At 44.2% G+C, this 15,051-nt stretch overlaps 1 protein-coding gene across 9 annotated transcripts in view; it reads right to left on the reverse strand.

Annotated features, from left to right (window-relative positions):
- LOC125622836 (rap1 GTPase-activating protein 1-like) overlaps nt 1-15,051 on the reverse strand; it is a 72,161-nt gene that overhangs the window by 18,914 nt on the left and 38,196 nt on the right. For 8 of the 9 annotated variants that reach the window (XM_075120033.1, XM_075120031.1, XM_075120028.1 and 5 more), the window contains 6 exons: nt 13,552-13,638; nt 11,368-11,502; nt 9,399-9,548; nt 6,428-6,531; nt 4,472-4,588; nt 3,971-4,097 (listed from right to left, as the gene is read on the reverse strand). In XM_075120033.1, the coding sequence (XP_074976134.1) occupies nt 3,971-4,097; nt 4,472-4,588; nt 6,428-6,531; nt 9,399-9,548; nt 11,368-11,502; nt 13,552-13,638 (720 nt within the window). The remainder of the gene's footprint in view (nt 1-3,970; nt 4,098-4,471; nt 4,589-6,427; nt 6,532-9,398; nt 9,549-11,367; nt 11,503-13,551; nt 13,639-15,051) is intronic. The other variant, XM_075120027.1, reaches the window with a different exon arrangement.

The following is a 15,051-nucleotide window of genomic DNA, read 5'->3' on the forward strand; positions in this document are numbered from 1 at the left end:
AGCTAAGCCAGACTGTTATTAAACAGAAGGCGAGAGATAGAAAGAAAATAAATAAGATAGGGAAAACAAAGGATGCCGCTGGGCGGAGGGAGAAAGGGAGACAGTCTCCTATCCCAGGTGATGGCTGGCATTTAGCTGATGGAGGTGGCAGGGTCATCTGGGTCCCTCTCTCTGACATAGTCTCATCAGGACATCTCTCAGGATCAGGATGACAAAGGCCCAGCAGTGTCATGGTGATTCCCAGCGTCCCAAGAGATGGTGGGGGTGACAGCCAGGATGGTGAAGCTTGCTTCTTCTTGTATTCTGTTCTTTCATTCAGCCACCATCTTCTAATTTTCCCCTAAAAGTCTTTTGGAGGATCCCAAGAGGAATTGCTAGGTGGAATCACTCATCCCCTCATGAAACATTCTCCAAATACATTAGAAGCAAGAGGAAGACCAAGGACAGGGTAGGCTGATTACTCAGTGAGCGGGGAAAAGATAATAACAAAAAATGTGGAACTGGCAGAAGTGCTAAATGACTTTTGTCTCAGTTTTCACCAAAAAGGTTAGTACTGATCAGATGTCTAACATAGTGAATGCTAGTGAAAATGAGGTAGGATCTGCAGCTAGCCTCTGAGTCCCTAGCTTCTGTTTGCCAGAAGCTGGGAGTGTGTAATAGGGGATGGATCACTCAGTGAATGCCTGTTCTGTTCACTCCCTCTGAATCCCACCTGGCATTGACCACTGGTGGAAGACAGGATAATGGGCTAGATGGACCATTGGTCTGAGCCAGTATGGTTGTTTTTATGTTCTTATGTAAAATAGGAAAAGTACAAGTTAAAAATTACTTAGACAAGTTAGATGTCTTCAAGTTGACAGGGCCTGATGAAATACATCCTAGAATGCTCAAGGAGTTGACTGAGGAGATAACTGAGCCATTAGCAATTATCTTCCAGAGGACTGGAAGAAGGCAAATACAGTGCCAATCTATAAAAAGGGAAATAAGGACAACCCAGGGAATTACAGAACAGTTAGCTTAACTTCAGTACCAGGAAAGAAAATGGAGCAAATAATCAACCAATCAATTTGCAAACACCTAGAATATAAGAAGGTAATAAGTAACAGTCACTATTGATTTGTCAAGAACAAATCATGTCAGACCAACTGAATAGTTTCTTTGACAGAGTAATAAGCCTTGGTGAATGGGAGGAAGTGGCAGATCTGGTATATCTTGAATTTAATAAGGCTTCTAATACTGTCTCACATGACCTTCTCATAAACTTAGGGAAATACAACCTAGGTGGAGCTACAAAAGGTGGGTGCATAACTGATTGGAAAACCATTCCCAGAGAGTAGATATCAGTGGTTCACAATCAAGCTGTAATGGCATATTGAGTGGGGTCCTGCAGGGATCAGTCCTGGCTCTGGTTCCATTCAATATCTTCATCAATGATTTAGATAATGGCATAGAGAGTATACTTATAAACCTTGCAGGTGGTACCAAGCTGGGAGGGGTTGCAAGTGCTTTGGAGGATAGGATTCAAATTCAAAATGATCTGGAAAAACTGGAGAAATGGTCTGAAGTAAATAGGATGAAATTCAATGAGGACAAATGCAAAGTACTCCAATTAGGAAGGAGCAAAATGGGAAATGACTGCCTAGGAAGGAGTACTGCGGAAAGGGATCTGGGGGTCAATAGTGGACCACAAGCTAAATATGAGTCAAGAGTGTAACACTGTTGGAAAAAAAGCAAACATCATTCTGGGAGGTATCAGCAGGAGTGTTGTAAGCAAGACATGAGAAGTAATTCTTCCGTTTTACTCTGCGCTGATAAGGCCTCAGCTGGAGTATTGTGTCCAGTTTTGGGAGCCACATTTCAGGAAAGATGTGGACAAATTGGAGAAAGTCCAGAGGAGAGCAACAAAAATTATGAAACGTCTAGAAAACATGACCTATGACAGAAGATTGAAAAAATTGGGTTTGTTTAGTCTGAAGAAGACTGGTGGAGGGGATAACAGTTTTCAAATACATAAAAGGAGATGGGTGAAAAATTGTTCTTCTTAACCTCTGAGGATAGGACAAGAAGCAATGGGCTTAAATTGCAGCAAGGGAGGTTTAGGTTGGACATTAGGAAAAACTTCTTAACTGTCAGGGTAGTTGAGCACTGGATTAAATTGCCTGGGGAAGTTGTGGAATCTCCGTCTGTGATGCTCTGTACCTCAGGGGAACACCTTGCACCCCCATATTCATCCTTGTAATATGATTGTGTGGTATCCAATGCAAAGTTTGTCATCTCAGGTGTCTTCGGAAGGCTCATGATGCACTGAGCATTGTTGTTATAGTAATGTTATAGATTGTAATTTCATGTATATAGTTACGAGTCTGAAAATATGACCTCATGGCTTAAAACAAGCCCAGGCAAAACTCTCCAGGAGCAGAGGGGCAGTTCACACCTCATCAGGGCATGTATGGGAGAAACCCAGCCCAGCCTCACAGGAACAAAGGACACTGGCCTAGGCAGCAACAATGGATCTGTTGGACTCTCGAGTGAGTCACTCCCCTTCCCTTGGTCAGTTTGGGACTAAGATGAGGTAATGCTCACCTGACTCTGAAGGGGGGGGGGCAAAGCCAAGAGGGAAGAAAGGACATGATAAAAGGGAGAGACGTTTGCCATGCTCTCTCTCTCTTCCACCTCCATCTACAGACACCACCACCAAGCGACTGAAGCACTGATCAAAGGGGAGAGCCTGGCTGAAGGGCAACCAGTCAGCCTGTGGTGAGAAGCATCTAAGTTTGTAAGGGCATTGAAAGTGTTAAGATCAGCTTAGAATGCATTTTGCCTTTATTTCATTTGACCAAATCTGACTTAATCATAGAATATCAGGGTTGGAAGGGACCTCAGGAGGTCATCTAGTCCAACCCCCTGCTCAAAGCAGGACCAATCCCCAATTTTTGCCCCATATCCCTAAATGGCCTCCTCAAGGATTGAATTTACAACCCTGGGTTTAGCAGGCCAAAGCTCAAACCACTGAGCTATCCCTCCCCCTTGTTGTGCTTTGACTTATAATCACTGAAAAATCTATCTTTTGTAGTTAATACATTTGTTTGTTTATTCTACCTGAACCAGTGCATTTGGTTTGAAGCATGTCAGAGACTCCCCTTGGGATAACAAGCCTGGTACATATCAATTTCTTTGTTAAATTGAAGAACTGGACACAACTGGACACTGCAAGACGGAGGTTCCTAGGGTTGTGTCTGGGACCGGAGATATTGGCTAGTGTCATTCGATTGCACAATCCAAGCAGCAGCTGGCCAAAAGTGCTCACTCATGTAGCTTACATGCTAGAGGCTGTGCATGACCAGCCTGGGAATGGGGGTTCTCACAGCAGAGCAGGGTAAGGCTGGATCCTAGAGTCAAGGATTGGAGTGACCTAGCAGATCACCGGTCCAGACAACACAGGGGAACATCACACCATCACTGGAGGTTTTTCAGAACATGTTAGACAAACGTCTGTCAGGAATGGTCTAGTTATTACTCAGTCCTGACTTGAGTGCAGGGGACTGGACTAGATGACCTACTGAGGTCCCTTCCAGTCCTACACTTCTATACTTTTATTCTATGATTATTTTGCCCACCAATTAGGCCTAATTTTTGATACACTAATTTGGTCCATTGATTTCCAGTCCCCCACTTTGTTTTCCAGGCATGAGCTTAATATAGTCCTTGAGTTATAACACTAGGTCTTTTCATTCAGACTAATTCAGTCTTTGTTCCTTTTCCAGCTTTTCCTATCAGCATTCATTGTTATAGATTACTGTAATACTTTACAAACTTTTATCCTCTTGCCCATAGTTAGGCTCACAACTGGGGTAGACCTATTAGGCCTCAGGACATAGCTGGTGTTAGGGGTAAGCAGGAGAAGGGGATGACCCAGAATGTGAGGGGGAGGGAATCTCTGTATTTTAGGGCTTATAAATCCTACACTCACCGTCTCATTCTCCTCTTCCTCAGATGTTTCATTTTCCCTCACTCCACTACAGCAGCTACTCACATTGGATGAGGAGCGTGAGAGTGGCTGCATCACACAATATCCCGATGTTTGATTGGAGAGGGTTCTGAAATCCAAGTCCAAAGTTATCACCATCATTGCAGATCTCATTTTGCACCATCCACCCAAGACCCTTCCAGTGCTTTGCAGACATTAACAAAGCCTTACAAGTCCCTGTGAGGCAGCTTTATTGTAATCATCCATATTGATGGGGGGGGATCATCCAGAGAGGGGAAGTCACTCATCCATGGTCAGTATCAGAGCCAGGAATAGAACCTGGCAGAACTAACTCCCGTTCGCTGGCTCTAATCACTAGCGACCACATTCTTTGCAGTCAAGATACCTATGTGAGGGGACAAAAAGTGAGAAACCTGCCATGCTGAAGCCTTCCCCAGGGATACCAAGAGTTTCTCCTGAACAGAAAGACCATTTTCAACTCACTTGCTCTTCCTGTTTGGGAACTCTGGGGAACTGGGACTGGAGGAGCCATCAGACTTCAGGTCAAAAAAGGGTCCTGGACTCTCCAGCACCTTCTGGATCCTGTCAGCAACATCCCTACTGGAGTGAAAGGAAAACTAGCTACATGAGACATGAATTACCACTGTGTTACCTAATGCTTCCTACAAGGGGAAATACAGAGAGGGATTTCTATGGGGGACACAGGTACAAGGTGCTGGAACACAGCAATCTTCTTAAGTGGTCTACAAAGGAAGAATATATCAGGACTGGGCCTTTTTATGCTTCTTTTATTTTTATCATAAAGGCCTGAAAGGGTTTGAGTTTTTAAAATTTCTTCTCAACTTGCTCCCTCAGCCCCATCCCACTAGAAATTCAGATCTTATCTAACCTGGAAGACTCTACAGTTGACTGGAGATGTAGTATATTTATAGTGTCAAACATGCTAAGGAGGTGACATTTGACTAACTGAGAGCAGCAGTGGTTTTTCTTTCAGACTGTATCAAACTTGTGTTTTTGCTGACACCTATTTAACTAATATATTTGTGAGGAAATCTCTGTGTGAATTATTCTGCAGTGCAGCCCCTTCAATTAGGAGTTGAGAAAACTCCTAGTCTTCATCTCAAGAGTCAACCAGCAAATGCAGGGAAGAGCAGGCTTCGCATTCCTGATATATCTGAGATGAAAACAAGCAGAAGAAAATCTAAAGAAACCCAACACCTTCTTTCTGTATTATGAAGAAGAAGATAAGGGCACAGACCCATTTTTCCACCTTTGCAGGAAATCTTTAAACATCCTTGAAGAGGGCAGGGAGGTGAGTAACACAAAGGGCTGGGCTGAGGAATGTATTTATACGAGATGTAAAATTGTCGTTAAAGGTAAGCCAGAAAAAGTGCGAGTGTTGTGACAGTTTTTTATTTTAGATACATTGTTAATGGGAACTTGCCTCTATATAATTTTTTGTTCTAAAAAAATACATCATTTTAAATACAAATAAGTCTGTCAGTGTCTCTCTTAAGAAAGGGCAAGAGAAAGAGACATGGGGAGAGACTTCACAGGCACAGATTTTACCCGTGGTGACGGTCATGGCTGTCTGCATGCTGGGAGAGGGGGTTCTCTTCTCTACACTGAGCCCTTTGACAGATTCCTGGATTTCGTGAACAATTGGGAAGGTTTCATGTGGCGTATACAGCAGTTCAAAGGACTGGGCTTTGGATCTGGCATACACTGAACCCCTAATGCACAGCACCCCTTTTGGGGCCCATTAAGAGTTTAACAAAATAACCTCTACTACCCAATGTGCAATTTTCAAATGCTCATAACTCAGCTACATCAAGCCCTGGACGAAGGCTGTGCTCTGCTCCTCTGTGAATGCTACTCCTGTGATAGTCTGCAAGTCTCAAACCTCAGCCATTTTGATTATAGCATGTTAAGAAAACTCTCACAATTATTTCTTTTAAAATTCACAAGATTTAGTTACTCTCTAAAAAAATGGAAAAAATGTATTTTTTTCCACTCTCCTCTCACATGCGCACAGCAGAACTGTTTTTGTCACAGTGGGGATGGAACAGGACAGGCAGGAATCCTGGATCATCTTCTACTCTGTTTGATGAAGGTCCTGTCTACTACACTCCTGTTCCCATCTCTTCTCCCCTTCACTCTGGTCCTGCCTCCCTCCCATTTCCCTTGTCTACCCCTCCCCGACTTCTTTCCCTTCCTACCTCCTCTCAGTTCCCCTGGGTCCCAGGCCTATTTTCTTCTGAAGTCTGCTCCCCTTCCTGTTCCTTTGATCCCACCTCTCCATCTTCCCTTTTCTTGCCTCCCCCAGCCTTCACCATCCTCCATCTCCTCTGGGTCCCAGTTCCTCCCACCTCTCCTCTCTCTTCCCCTGCCCCAGCACCCTTCATCCCACTGCTCCCCACCCATTCCCACAGCTCTTACCTCTTCTCCTCCTGGATGTTCTCAATGCCAATGGCACTGCTGCGACGCCCGTGGAAGTGGCTGCCTCGGGTGCGTGATGGGCTCCTCCCAGGCAGGGCAAAGGACTAGAGAGAAGGAGAGTAAGGAAGTGATAGGAAGGAAGGAGGGGAGTGTGAGAGACAAAGCAATGGGGTACTGGAGGAGGGGGAGAGGGAGTGTGCAGCCTGGATCCCAGACCCTCAGTTTGCATCATCTCTGATATGTAATAGTGCTGCCCAGAGCCCCCAAGGAACCAGAATGTGAAGGAAGAACTCCTACAAGTCAGTGAGAAAGAGAGGGGAGAAAGTGAGGGTTCAATACAGGCAGAGGCTTTAGGGGCTGCAGCCCATGGCCCTGGCTCAAGGGGGACCCCGCAAAAATAAATCACAGGCAGCGATCTCCAACTCCGGGCTGCTAAAAGTCCCACGGCGCAGCAGGGCGCTCAGGCAGGCTGCCTGAGCCCTGCTGCACCACCGGCTGGAAGCTGCCTGTGGTAAGCGCCTCCCGGCCGGCGCCTACACCTCACACCCCCTCCTCCATCCGAATCTCCTGCCACAGATCAGAATCCCTCTCCTGAAACCAAACTCCCTTCCAGATCCTGCATCTCCTCCTGCACCCCAATCATAGAATATCAGGGTTGGAAGGGACCTCAGGAGGTCATCTAGTCTGACCCCCTGCTCAAAAAAAGGACCAATCCCCAACTAAATCATTCCAGCCAATCCCCTGCCCCAGCCCCCTCCTGCCCCAAACTCCCTCCCACGAAAAAGACTTGTATACAGGGCCCCCACAAAATCTAATAGCCCCAGGCCCACAGGTGAGTTAATCCGGCCCTGAACACAGATGTTAAGAGAGACAGAGAGGAAGAAAAACAGACAGGCAGAATGAGATACAGAGAGACAGGAGACAGAGTGAGAGAAATGGAAAGTGAGACGGACAGGCAGAGAGTTACAATGTCATCAAGAGAGACACAGAAAGAGTTTGGAAGAGAGGCATAAACTCAGATTGAAAGGAGACACAAAGAAACAAAGAGAAATACAGACTCAGAGAGAGAGGGGAAGGGCCCAGCTCATCACTATTCTATGGCTCCTTAGTGCAGGCATAAAGGATCTGTAAAGCTACATCTGTCCCCAGGGCAGCAATTCCCCAAAGAAAGGGACCTCCCTGGTTGACATAGAGCTGGTGGTTTTGGCACTACAGCAGCCCTGCGGAGCCCCAGTGCAGAAGCCTTAGGCAGCCAGGTGTGAGTTAGCTAGGGTAACCATATTTTCAGAATCAGAAACCAGGACACTTTTGTGGCAACATTTTCTAAAGTCATGAAATATTCCTACAGAAGACATGAGTGCACTTTTTCTTATACAAGTAGGTGTTACTTCTGTCAGTGACATGGGCATATTTCTCAGAATGGAGCATTTCTCCTGGAATGTAGTGCTCTGAATGAGTTTATAATGCAACACCAACCAAATTGGAGGATTGGGCCAAAAGAAATCTGATGAGGTTCAATAAGGATAAGTGCAGGGTCCTGCACTTAGGACGGAAGAACCCAATGCACCGCTACAGACTAGGGACCGAATGGCTAGGCAGCAGTTCTGCGGAAAAGGACCTAGGGGTGACAGTGGACGAGAAACTGGATATGAGTCAGCAGTGTGCCCTTGTTGCCAAGAAGACCAATGGCATTTTGGGATGTATAAGTAGGGGCATAGCGAGCAGATCGAGGGACGTGATCGTTCCCCTCTATTCGACATTGGTGAGGCCTCATCTGGAGTACTGTGTCCCAAAACTTTGGGCCCCACACTACAAGAAGGATGTGGATAAATTGGAGAGAGTCCAGCGAAGGGCAACAAAAATGATTAGGGGTCTAGAACACATGACTTATGAGGAGAGGCTGAGGGAGCTGGGATTGTTTAGCCTGCAGAAGAGAAGAATGAGGGGGGATTTGATAGCTGCTTTCAACTACCTGAAAGGGGGTTCCAAAGAGGATGGCTCTAGACTGTTCTCAATGGTAGCAGATGACAGAACGAGGAGTAATGGTCTCAAGTTGCAGTGGGGGAGGTTTAGATTGGATATTAGGAAAAACTTTTTCACTAAGAGGGTGGTGAAACACTGGAATGCGTTACCTAGGGAGGTGGTAGAATCTCCTTCCTTAGAGGTTTTTAAGGTCAGGCTTGACAAAGTCCTGGCTGGGATGATTTAACTGGGAATTGGTCCTGCTTCGAGCAGGGGGTTGGACGAGATGACCTTCTGGGGTCCCTTCCAACCCTGATATTCTATGATTCTATGATTCTAAGTGTCCTTAACAGTCACATCAAGCAAAAGACTGGAGTGAGAGAAAAGTTAGATGATCACAGGCACTGCCAAAACCAAATACTGTTCATCCCACTGAGTGCTTGTTCCACTGAACTGTTGTTCCTGACAAGTGAATTCTACTCAGCATAGCAATATGACTGAAACATACATTTTGTAGTTATTAAAAAATTAACATTTGATTGATGAAGTGAAACGTGAACATTTCCAGCATGCTGAATTTCTCAGTGCTGGGAAAACTGTTCTGGAAAAACTGGGACTGTCTTAGTAAAAATCAGGGTGTATGGTCTTTTTTCAGTTAGGGCAGCACGCAGATCCACAGCTAGCCCAAAATAAAGGAGGCACAAGGGTGATGCCAAGCCACCTCTGCCCTTCCTCTCAAGCCCTGTGCCAAGCTCAGATCCAGTGTGTAGATGAATGGGACCCAGGGACATAAATGAAGACAGAACAGAGACACAGACTCAGCACAAGAGAGAGATGCACAAAGAAACACCCAGTCAGACACTCAGAGACAGAAATGGAGTGATACAAACATAAAAGATTCACAGAGGGACACACTAATAGGGGTAGAGGGACAAAATGTGTGGGTGAATCATGGAGGATCAGAGACATGCTGGGCCCCTTCCAGTGGCACTTCCTCCCAGTACCTTACCGCAGCAATAGCCTTGGTGCCCTCGGCGACACTCTGGTTGAGAGCAAGGCCGGCAGTAGCTGGGCAGCTGGGTGGGGTTGCCGGCTGCTGCTGTTTCCTCATGGCTATCCCCATGGTATCCAGGCTCTGGCTGCGGCCTCGGATCACCCGCTGGAAGGCAGAGAGATAGACAGAGAGACACAGACACACATAAAGGACAGTATGAAGATCACCACGGTGAGGAGTACAGGTGAGGACAGACACCAGTACCAGAGATATCCTCCCTCATCACTAGAGCTCAGCAGCCCAAAAATTACCCATGGGAAAGGCCTGTTTGGTTCCATCTTGTCTATGTGCCCCTGGGTCAGTGAAAGATTGTTCCCTCTGCTCGCAGTCTCCCCCGTCCTCCTGCAGGAGATAAAGAGATTCCCCACCAACACTACAACTTTCCCAAAAAGCCAGCATTACCTCACACAGTCATACTCAGTGCAAGAAAAGGGACCAAAACCTCATGTAAGGCTGGAGGGCTCAGTCCCATGCAGGCCTATGCAATGGCCATGAGAGAGAAGTTGCCCCACTGAAACTAGAGTACTCTGAAAAAACCACTTCCCAGGCCCCCTCCCTCTTCTCCAGCCCCTTAAAAGGCTATCTGAACACAGTGATGCCAGAGGCCAGAGAAGCAGATTTTGGAGTATATGCCGAAAGGTGCTGGACAGATTCTGAAATTTCCTATTTATCCACTGAACAGATGCTGCAAGGGCAGTAAGCTACTCACTCACACGCACCCTACCACTGGGCCTCAGTCCTGACCTGCACCAATCACCTCTACAGGTGAGTGGGGAGTTGGCTCCTATTTTGTCCCCAGCAACTCTGATGAGAGCTGCCAACCAAGGGGGCTGAAGTGCCAAGTGAGGTGCTGGTACCTGAGATATCTCTGTCTGTCCCACTAGGCATGTACCACACATGGTGCAGGAAGAAAGGAAGAGAGAGGCAGGCAGTGGAGTGAGAATCAGCACACTCATTCCCTCCTGTTTGAGTAGGCCAGTGATACTTAGACTGAGGCTCAGGAGCTGCAAGTTTCTCTTCAATGTGTCTCCTGCAGCTCTTTGCAGCACATGATATTAAAATACTGTGATTTAATTATTAACCGAGCTAAGTTACTAATCAATCAATCAGGATGCTTTTTATTGTAGAATACTTGGTCAGTCATTTTGCTGTGAGAATAGTATATATATAAAGAGAGAAAGTAAATGAAACAATGAAGTCACACAATTGTGGCTCTTTTGGGTAATGTTGATCACTAATTTGGCTTCTGAATCATTGAGGACTAAGCATCACTGGTATACGCGTTCCCTCCCTCACATCACCCTGACCCTGTGTTCCTGGAGATTAGCCACTGATACCACCATATCATACAAAAAAGAGCTCATGCTTTTAGAGGGAAAAAGATGTATCTCAGTATTCCAAAGTACCTAGATACTACAGCAACAGTTTTGTTAGAAACAACCATTTGATGGGACCTTCCCAGCTGCTGCTGCTGTCCTGGAGATAGAGCCAGTGTGATGCTGGGGGACAAAAGGCTCTGCCCCCCGAACCCATCATACTTCCTTCTGCAAGTTCCTGATCTCTTTTCTCATCAGGGGAATTGGGTCCTCCCTGCTACTAGATGCCAGCCAGGGCCAGGGGGTGTAGGGCTTCATTTCATCCCATCCAGAGACCTCACATTAGGAACAGCATGGGATGCTGTACTGTGCCAAGCTGCATCTCCCCTGAGTGGAGAGGGAGAAGCTGCATTTCTCCTTGTGAGGTATGTAAAAATACAATGCAAAATGTGGCTGTTGAGAAGGAACCATATTGTCCCCCACTCCCTGCCACCCCAAGCACATGTGCCCAACAGGGCTAATGTATCCTGAACTGGGACTGAGCTGGGTGGTGGTGGCTTTGCAAGAGGGATAGGTTTAAGAGGCTGCAGCAGTTCTTGATCTCTCACCTTGAAATTTTCAAAGAAGCCACCACCCCCATTCTCCATCTTCTCATCGTCCCCAGAGGCCAGGCCCATCATGCTGCGGCTACGGAGCTGCAACTCCTCAAAAAGGCTCTCCAGGAGGGCACTGCGAGTTCGCTCCTACACCAGGGCAGAGAGAGAGAGAGAGAGAAGGGACAGAATAGAATGACAGAAAAAATAAAGGTTTCAGAGTAGCAGCCGTGTTAGTCTGTATTCGCAAAAAGAAAAGGAATACTTGTGGCACCTTAGAGACTAACCAATTTATTTGAGCATGAGCTTTCGTGAGCTACAGTTCACTTCATCGGATGCATAAAGTGGAAAATACGGTGAGGAGATTTATATACACACAGACCATGAAAAAATACACATTGTAAGGAGGGTGATCACATTGTAAGGAGGTGATCACCCTCCTTACAATGTGTATTTTTTTCATGGTCTGTGTGTATATAAATCTCCTCACCGTATTTTCCACTTTATGCATCCGATGAAGTGAACTGTAGCTCACGAAAGCTCATGCTCAAATAAATTGGTTAGTCTCTAAGGTGCCACAAGTACTCCTTTTCTTTTTGAGAAAAAATAAAGGACAAAGCACTGAGAAAGAAGGAGAGAGAGAATGGACTCTATGTTTCAGATATAATTGATACATCCCACTTTCTCTAGTGTTAAGAGGAATATGATTTCTTCCAAATGTGGACCCTTCTCTAACTTCCTTATACTTCCTTAAGCTATTTTTTGGTGCCTTTTTTCTTCATTTCTTCTGTTTACCATTTCCCTCGGCCCCTCCTCAGAAGAGCCTAGGAAATGAAATCAGGGTGGATAAAAACTGATTATTTAAAATAAATAAATAAGTTTCTTCATTTAAATCATATTTTCTTTCTTTAAATTAAATACATTTTTATTCTTAAAAATAAACCTATCTGAAATTATGACAACCCATGTTAAAGGCCTAAATTTACTACAATCTATTAAAATAATTTAAACTAAATTTACAAAATATAATCTTAAATCAGTACATGTCTGCTGCCAAAATTTAAAAAAATATCACTGCTGAACTGGTGGAAGACACTGGCTAAGCATCTGGAACCAGAGTTTGTTGAAGTGCTAGCTACTGATAGTCTTTTGCAGGTACAGCACGAATATTTTCTTCATTTCAGTTTATTCAGCTAGTTCTGTTCAATGACTAGTTCATTCAGAGTTAACAAATGGACCGGGAGTTTAAAAAGCGGAAAAGCTTGTCTTCCTCTTCCAATCTATGAACAAAAACTAGGTGTGAAGATGAGGCCTACTAGTTCTAAGGCCTTGAAGGACATGTTGCCAGAAAAAATAGTACAGTTCACTCACTGCTGAGGATACTTACTTTGTTTAATAAATCAGTTGAATTTAAATGCAAACATGTTCTGATAATCTTACTTTTTAAATTTAAAGTAGTTTTAACTATATTCCAATTTCCATCCAAATACAGCTTCACACAAATCACACACACAAAAATCGAATAAATGAAGAAATGCATAATTCACATCTTCTAACACAATAAAAAAATGTAAAAATTAAGAATTTGAATAAATGCAGGTTAAGCAATATAATTGCTTAAATAAATGTGTATAGATATAGTGAATCCTCCTGACTAGCAAAAAGAAGTATCAAATTTAGTGTCAAAATTATATTTGGTTGCAAATCAATATGCTTTAATGGTTATCAACCAGTGCAAATAAACCTTTCTTTAGGAAAATAACTAAAAAATATAAATGGAAAACAAGATTAAAATTGATTATTTAAATCAAGATTTTTTACTTGCTGAGTTAACTCAATCTACCCTGAATCAAATGCAAAAACCTAAGTGAATGCAACATTAAGATTGGGTGGCTTTCACTGTATAAAGTCAAGTAATGTAACCACTAGGGTTCTAGTAGCAGCCACTTTGCATGTACGCCAGATATTCTATTCTTGTTTTGGAGGGGTTAAATGTGTACTTTAATATAGATATAGATAATAAAACATACAAGAAGCACCACAAGGCTGATTTAACATTTAATTTACTTTATTTTTAAGGGACTTTAATTTCCTAAGAGTTTCTATGTCTTTCATTAATTGTGCAGCCTTAACCTGGCACTAACACAGTTTTTTGCATTTATTAAATATTAATGCGAACACTCACATACACAAACCCACCTCTAGTTTGGCAAACTTTTCAGCCCGATAGCAGCTGTACTCAGCATTGATTAGTTTAGCCAAGAGGAATTCACGAAACTCTGAACCCTGTGGGAAAAAAAGGAAGTCTAGATTGGAAATGGTAACCTAGAAAAGGCTCTGGATATACATTTCCTTAACCCCCAGGGTTATCCAACCCAATCCTGGAACCAAATTGGAAACAGCAACCTAGAGGTGAAGGGGTGTGTGATGGTGCACCCCATAAGGCTTTATGGAAATATGCTTATGAATGTATATATATGACATAACTGGAATATGTTTTATGCTACATATGCCATGTAACATATCTCTGTAAAGGTTATGCTCTACTGAATCTATTCAACCTATTTGTATGCATGTATCATTTTTGTATTCAAAGTTATGAATATTGGCTGTGTACTTGCTTGATTTTTAAGTAGCCTTTATAAAGCATTTGGTCAGCTTCTTGAGAAAGCAATGTGCAAATTAAGTGCCCAATCAAGGAACACTTAATGAACAATGATCTTGGAAGGCTCCAATCCACATAAGAAGTCTTCCTGGAGACAGTCAAGATAGCATGTGGGCAATGACTGCTGCCTGTAAAAACTGAGTCATGCATGGACATGTGTCTTGCCCAGGTGACTCCAAAACTCCATCTTGGAGCTGGACTTTGCATAGGAGAGAGGAGGGGGTCTCCACTCACAAGAGAAAGTCTATTTAAGCCCTTGGGAGACCCCTCCATTGTGTCTTCAGCTGGCTCAAGAGATAGCCTCTCCATCCCCAAGGATACTGGAAAGAAACTGGAACAAAGGACAGTAACTACAGGGGATGTGAGTAATTGCTGGACCCAGACTAGAAGGAGGCTAGTCTGTAAAAGGAAGCTTACTGGAACGCCTCTGAAGGAGAGGTTTTATCTGTATTCAGTGTTCTTACTGTATTAGGTATAGACTTGCGTGTTTTGTTTTATTTTGCTTGGTGATTCACTTTGTTCTGTCTGCTATTACTTGGAACCACTTAAATCCTACTTTCTGTATTTAATAAAATCACTTGTTACTTATTAATTAACCCAGAGTATGTATTAATACCGGGGGGGTCGAGGGGGGGCAAACAGCTGTGTATACCTCTCTATCAGTGTTCTAGAGGGCGAACAATTTATGAGTTTACCCTGTATAAGCTCTATACAGAGTAAAACAGATTCATTGGGAGTTGGGCATCTGAATGTTAAAGACAGGAACACTTCTGAAGCTGCTTTCAATTAAGCCTACAGCTTAGGGGACATGGTTCAGACCTGGGTCTGGGTTTGCAGCAAGCTAGCCGGTCTGGCTCAAATCAGGCAGGGCTCTGGAGTCCCAAGCTGACAGGGCAGGAAAGCAGGGGCAGAAGTAGTCTTGGCACATTAGTTGGCAACCCCAAGGGGGTTTCTGTAATCCAACCCGTCATAGGGTGTGTAAACCACACACCTGATCCCTGCATCGTTTGCTTAGCGGACTCAGAGACACAAAC

The sequence above is a fragment of the Caretta caretta genome, chromosome 1, assembly GCF_965140235.1.
Source record: "Caretta caretta isolate rCarCar2 chromosome 1, rCarCar1.hap1, whole genome shotgun sequence".
NCBI classification, from domain to species: domain Eukaryota; kingdom Metazoa; phylum Chordata; order Testudines; family Cheloniidae; genus Caretta; species Caretta caretta.